This window comes from Gekko japonicus, unplaced genomic scaffold (assembly GCF_001447785.1).
Source record: "Gekko japonicus isolate JY-2015 unplaced genomic scaffold, Gekko_japonicus_V1.1 scaffold4856, whole genome shotgun sequence".
Lineage (NCBI taxonomy): Eukaryota > Metazoa > Chordata > Lepidosauria > Squamata > Gekkonidae > Gekko > Gekko japonicus.
Window position 1 is genome coordinate 7,188 of NW_015160980.1, and position 7,006 is coordinate 14,193.

General features: G+C 48.7%; 1 protein-coding gene across 1 annotated transcript in view; it reads left to right on the forward strand.

Annotated features, from left to right (window-relative positions):
• Nucleotides 1-220: 220 nt before the first annotated feature.
• Nucleotides 221-7,006, forward strand: part of LOC107122425 (glycogen [starch] synthase, liver-like) — a gene marked incomplete at its 5' end in the record, with an annotated part of 19,876 nt that continues 13,090 nt past the window's right edge. The window contains 4 exons of the mRNA XM_015425523.1: nucleotides 221-338; nucleotides 792-912; nucleotides 3,002-3,108; nucleotides 4,773-4,848. Coding sequence (XP_015281009.1) covers nucleotides 221-338; nucleotides 792-912; nucleotides 3,002-3,108; nucleotides 4,773-4,848 — 422 coding nt within the window. The remainder of the gene's footprint in view (nucleotides 339-791; nucleotides 913-3,001; nucleotides 3,109-4,772; nucleotides 4,849-7,006) is intronic.

Genomic DNA, 7,006 nt, shown 5'->3' on the forward strand with positions numbered 1-7,006 from the left:
CGTTCTTCTCTCGTAGCCTACAAGCTGAGGGCCTGAAACCAGTTGTGGTGGGGCATAATTCCGAGGTTCTCCCACCTGTGATTCTCTCTCAGGGGCTGGAGCAGGCAGATTAGCCCCCTCTTCCTTTAATAAACCGCTCTCAACATTCCATCCGCCTAAGAGTTTCCTTTTCTTCAAGATCTGTTGAGGTTTCACTGCTTGTCTTCTGCTTCTTTTCCAGATGTCATCACTCCAAATGGCCTGAACATCAAGAAATTCTCAGCCATGCACGAGTTTCAGAACTTGCACGCCACTTGTAAGGCTAGGATCCAAGAGTTTGTTCGAGGCCATTTCTATGGGTAAGAGTCCAAACGAGTAGTTGTGCGGCCCATTTACCAGCCGTTTCCTATGTACCTGAAGTGCCGTGCCTCAGTGTTGCCTGAGAAATGTATATTTACTGCAGGAGCATGTGGAAATGTTATTTCAAAGGTTACCTCAATGACCGGATGTTGTAGAGGGTGTACTGGTATGAAAAAATATACAGATGCGTGCTAGATGCCCACAGAACAGTACAATCACAAAAGAGACTAGATTAAAGCCATAACATCATTTAGTGTCTGGTAATAAAAAACCAGGTTTTTTTGCGGTGGCTCAAGTGGTTAAGACGCTGAACTGCAGGCTGTGGAAGGTCAGTAGTTCAGCAGTTCGAGACCCGTAACATAGCAGGAAGGACATTCACTCCATTCAGTACCAGTTGCAGGAATTGTTTGATTAAACAATGATTGCTTTCCGTTTATCCCTTCCCTTTTCAGCCATCTTGACTTCAGCCTTGAAAAGACCTTGTTTTTCTTCATCGCCGGGAGATACGAGTTTTCAAACAAAGGAGCCGACATGTTTTTAGAGGCCTTGTCTCGACTGAATTTCCTGTTGCGGGTAAGAAACACGTGAAGATGCCTTTGAGTGCCTGAGACTTTTGGTCCCGTGGCTCAGTTATCCCCTTCTCTGGCTGGTGACGGACCTCCAGTGCAGAGCTTCCAGTCCTGATGTTGGAGATCCTTGCAGGGGAGGGGATGGAAACAGGGTCCTTTGTGCACAGCAGAGCTATTTTTGGGCAGGAAGGCACAGGAACGGAGTTCTGGCTGGCTCCCGAGTTGGCCACACCCAGCAGGAACTCATTAGCATAATAGGCCACACCCAACAGCAGAAACTCATTAGGATTGGCTACATTAGGGGTGTGTGGCCTAACTTGCAAAGAAGTTCCTGGGTTTTGACAACAAACAAGGTCAACAGAATAAGAAGCAAAAGGTGGGCGTGGCTGGATGGCCACACTTCTGGTAACATGGGGGTGCAGCTGTGCTGTCAGGGGTGTGGCCTAATAAAATAATGAGTTCCTGCTGTTGGGTGTGGCCGATTATGCTAATGAGTTCCTGCTGGGCTTTTTCTACAAAAAGAGCCCTGGACTGCACAGGGCATGTGTACCATTGGATCATGGGCCTTGCCCACCCATAGCTACAACAAAGATAAAATAGGAACCAGCCTGTCTTGGGAGCAATGGATTTCCATCTTCCCCATTTGGCTGCATCAGACGGAGTAATCCAAGGAAAGGACTAACATCACCATGTTTCCAATATTCCAACTGAATATCTGGAAAAATGGATGTTAACAAATTATTTGAGTTCGTTGGATCCCAGTGGATTGCCATACCCAGGCCTGGTGTCAAAACAGGGCTTACTCGGTCAGTCGCCGATCAGTGAAAGCTGCCAGGGAGGCTGCTTCCAATTGCAGCGTCTGGCAATGAGGGAGGGAGTTTCTCTGTCTCCTCCTCCCTCCCTCTGCCAGGGAGGGAAGGAGTCCACCTCCCCTGCCTTCCCCCCAGCTTTCCCTCTGCAGTTTGCGTAGTGCACAAAGTTCCTGGCCCAGTCGTATCTGAGCCTGCTCAGCTTCCGAGATCTGACGAGATTGGGGTAGCCTGGGCTATCCAGGTCAGGGTATTTTGGAACTCTACCTGGCCTTGTCCGGAAGCACTTGACTTTGGCCGAATCTGCATTTGTCTTTCCCACCGGTGACCCAGCCTTTTGACTCCGTCTTCAAAAAAGCTGTCTACATTTGGTGTCGTTTTCACACCTCAACAGTGCTAGCCTACTTTTGTTTATCGTCCTTTCGGGGCGGCTCCACTGTCATTGCACCTCCGCACTGCTTTAAAAGAATCTTCTCCAAACAACATTCAAACAAGCATAGTGACAGACTGCGCGACAGCAGCAGGGAACTGATTTAGAAATGCAAACGTAGATTCGACCGTTGTCTGGAAGGCTGATCCAGTGATGCCTTCCCGATTACCTTCTTGTGTCGCCAAAGCTGACTGGCCATGTGATGTCAAGATAATCATCATCTTTTGCATGCAATAACTTTAGCCAGGATTGCCTTTGGAGGAAATATGATAACAAAACTACTACAGATTAGGAAGAGAAGTGGCTGTACATTTTGCTCTGGGCGACTCTGCGGAGAGTTATGGAGAAACCAGTGCAGTGTGACTAGCTTAAGCATAGGAATTGGTGTGTTGTTCCGGATAGGGTTGCCATCCCCTGGTAAGGCCAGGGACACACACACCCCCAATTTCTGGGCCCCCAATCCACCACGGCCCAGCTGGCCAGCAGGTGAAGCCCCGCCCCTGAAAAGCCCCCTCCTGGCGCCCCTGGTGCCGGTGCGATGATGTAATCCAGGAGTGACATAATTGAGTTTCCAATGGCAGGGCAACGCTCTAGCCCCCTGGGCAAAACTCTATGGTTTTGAGGCCCCAAAACCATAGAGTTTTGCCCAAAACCTAGAGTGTTGCCCTCAACACTGGAAACATGATGATGTTGCTCCCGGGTGAGGTTGTCACGGCGTGTGCACTTCGCATGCACACAAGAACTCAAGGAGTGATTGGGAGTCTCCCCACCGGCAGCCAGGTAAAACCTGGCAACCCCAGTTCCCGAGGTACTCAAGAGGAGAACTGAGAAAGGAATCTTCTCCTTTTTTGCAGGTACACAAGAGCGATGTTACCATTGTCGTGTTCTTTATCATGCCAGCAAGTACTAACAATTTCAACGTGGAAACCCTGAAAGGCCAGGCCGTCCGGAAGCAGCTCTGGTAACTCTCCCTTTCTTCCTCTTTCACAGTTTTCCGTTTGTTCTGGCGAGAGACAGGCTGGTGGCTCTACCTTTTGTCAAAGGGCTGTGCCGCACAGCCCCAAAGGGGGCTTATACTCCCCCCCCCCGTGCCAGCCTGAAATAGCCCCGGGGGGGCACTGTTCACTCCACTGGGGACTGGACGTGTACTGATGAACTACACAATATATATCAGGGCAAACAGTACACCTCAGGTCAGTTCAGTTCAGGAAAACGGTGCTGGGGGAAGTGTCCGCCCTCTCGTTTCATGCACCCTGGTCCCGATTCAAATCAGGGCTGTTAACATCTGGGAAGCGAGGAACTTCAGAGCATTTCCCTCCGCTTGAATCTGGATCATCCCCAGGGAAAACATAGTATGTCGACTTAGGCCCTGAGTGCGAGTTTGTGTATCAGGAAGTCCCTGGTTCAAATCACGACACAACTGTGACCTCGTTAAGTGGCCTTACCTGAACCATCGTAGTCTATCCTAATAAGGATATTGTAAGTATTACTGAGCTAATATATAGCAGAAGCCCTTAGAATACTCAGAGACATTACATCAAGGGAAATTATTACTACTTGGCACTGATTGGCGGGGGGGGTAGGATGTTGCTCCCACCCTACAAAATGCAGGAGAAATATAGGAAAAAGAGACTGTGGCTCCCAGGTTCACGGAAACTTTAGAATGAGGGATGGGCGAATGTGGGTATCTTCGCGTTTTCTGATTGGCGTTCATTCGTTGTCATTGGTTTTAGTCATCTCAGCGTTGTTGTCCTTGGTGACTACTGCCCGTTCCATTTTAATGCCCTTTTTGTTATTTATATTGTTATTGTTATTATATTATTATTATTATTATTATATTATCTTGTTATTTATATAGTTATATATTATCTGTCATGCTGCAAAAAATAACATTGGAAATATATTAGTTGTGATAGAAAAATATGGCTGGAAGAAAGAGACACCGGTGTAAGAAGGGTCATGACCCCATTAATAGTGCAATCCTAGGCAGAGACACACTCTTCCAAGTCCACTGAAGTCGACCATCTTTCGGGTATGTTGTAGGGCTCTCTTTCGGCTGTGCTCCTGCAGAGTGCAGGGGGTTGGACTAGATGACCTGCAAGGTCCCTTCCAACTCTAACCTTCCATGATTCTGTGATTCCTTGACTGGTGTAGCAGGGTATAACTCTGCTTAGGTGCTGCATTATAAGGTACCATGTGCCAACTAAGGGCGATTCAGCATCTGGCATTCGCTCCACATTTTCTCAACTGGGAGGGAAAAGTGCAGCTCAAAACCACATTCAAACACCTCGGGGGCCACACCCTACTGACTGCAAGGTCACCCCTGAATGGCGATAAAATGGTCATAAATCTATGCAGAAGGTACAATAAAATCCGAGGATCAAAGAACTCAAAAGTGGCATGGAGTGTGGAAGCTGCCATAAAACCCGAAGCTCAAGGGAAGTGAAAGCGGCATGCAATGCAGAGGGGAATTTCTGTTCCAAGGTGGGTTTCCTAAAGCGACGGAGGGAAAAGGCAATGCAGAATCAGCCTAACTTTGAAGGAACAAACCCGGAGGACAGCAGTACCTCCTTTTCTCAATTCAGCCTATATTCTAATTTAGATGCTGCCCTCTGGTGTACACAGGAGGTATGACGTCCATACCGATGCAACACGTCCTACGTTCACACCAAGGAACCACGGCCTGAGTCCACTTCCTGGGGTTGCCACCTCCTGGTTGGGAAATGCCTGGAGGTTTGGGGAGTGGGTCCTGAGGAGGGCAGAGTTTGGTGCGGAAGGGGGGGACCTCTGCAGGGTATAATGGAGTCGAGTCCAGCCTCCAAAGCAGCTATTTTTTCCAAGTGTACAACCTCCATCAGCTGGAGACCACTTGTAAATAATGAGATCTCCAGGCCCCACCTGGAGGCTGGCATCTCTCCCCTCCCCATACTACGCACAGTTGAAGGTTCTACGCCATATGCTGTAGGCTTCGTGTGAGAGAGGGGCCGTGGCTCAGTGGCAGAGCCTCTGCGTGGCATGCAGAAGGTCCCGGGTTCAATCCCTGGCATCTCCAGTTAAAAGGACCAGGCAGGAGGTGATGGGAAAGACCTCTGCCTGAGGCCATGGAGAGCTGCTGCCAGTCTGAGTAGGCAATACTGACCTTGATGGACCCAGGGTCTGATTCAGTGTAAGGCAGCTTCATGCGAATACATTAATTTACTCTGCAATAGGCCTTCCTTGCTTTGCTATAAAAGCCAAATAAGATTTTGCTCTTTAGATTAAAAACATGCATAATATGTTATGAATGATGCCAAATGGACCTTGCTCACATATCAAGCCACAGGCTGGAGATCCACTGCAAGTGGTCCTTATAGTACAAACCTAAGCAAAGTCATACCCTTCTAAACCCATCGCCTTCAGGGGTTTTAGGAGAATGTCGGTCTGCTTAGGCTGGCATTGTTAATGTGCATGCGTGTGCATTTACATGCATAAGCCTTAGAAACAAGATGCATCCACCCAGGCTTCCTCGGGAGATGGTGGGCTCTCCTTCTTTGGAGGTTTTTAAGTAGAGGCTAGATGGCCATCTGACAGCCATGCTGATCCTGTGACCTTCGGCAGATCATGAGAGGGAGGGCAGGAAGGGTTGCCTCAGTGCATAGTTTTATGGCCCTTTCTTACACACCCTGGCCAGGGCCGGATTTAGACTTGCTGAGGCCCTAAGCTATACAAAACCCAGAGGCCCCCTACTGGTTTAAATCAGCAGTTCGAGACCCGGGTGTGCCGCATGATGGTGTGAGCTCCCGTCTCTAGTTCCAGCTCCTGCCAACCGAGCAGTTCGAAAGCAAGAAATTGCAAGTAGATAAATAGGTACCACTTCGGTGGGAAGGGAACAGCGTTCCGTGCGGCTTGGTGTTTAGTCGTGCCGGCCACATGACCACGGAAACGTCTTCGGACAGCGCTGGCTCTTCGGCTTTGAAACGGAGATGAGCACCGCAACCCTAGAGTCGGATTCGACTGGCTTTCGAGCAGGGGAACCTTTACCTTTACCTTTAGGCCTTCCTTGCTTTGTTTTAAAAGCCAAATAAGATTTTGCTCTCTAGATTAAAAACATGCACAACGTGTTATGGATGATGCCAAATGGACCTTGCTCACATAGCAAGCCACAGGCTGGAGATCCACTGCAAGTGGTCCTTATAGTACAAACCTAAGCAAAGTCATACCCTTCTAAACCCATCGCCTTCAGGGGTTTTAGGAGAATGTCAGTTTGCTTAGGCTGGCATTGTTAATGTGCATGCGTGTGCATTTACATGCATAAGCCTTAGCAGGGGTCGTTTCGTAGAAAAAGAGCTAGGGGAACTCATTAGCATAACTCATTAGCATATGCCACACCCCCTGACATATCTGACAGCCATGCTGATCCTGTGACCTTCGGCAGATCATGAGAGGGAGGGCAGGAAGGGTTGCCTCAGTGCATAGTTTTATGGCCCTTTCTTACACACCCTGGCCAGGGCCGGATTTAGACTTGCTGAGGCCCTAAGCTATACAAAACCCAGAGGCCCCCTACTGTTTTAAATTACATCCGCTGGTCTCAGAAAAATTTAAAATATATACGCCTTTTTAATATTTGAAATCATTTTTTATATTGTGTTTTTATTTGAGGCCCCAGCAGATTGCAGCTCCTGGAGGATTTTTGCCATCTTCTGGGCATGGAACAGGGGTCACTGGGGGTGGGGGGAGAGGTATTTGTGAATTCCCTGCATTGTGCAGGGGGTCAGACTAGATGAGTCCAGAGGTCCCTTCCAACTCTATGATTCTAGGTGCTCAGACATTTCACTTCCTGAGAACCTGGGGAGGGAGTTAAGGCTTGAAGGATGACAGTG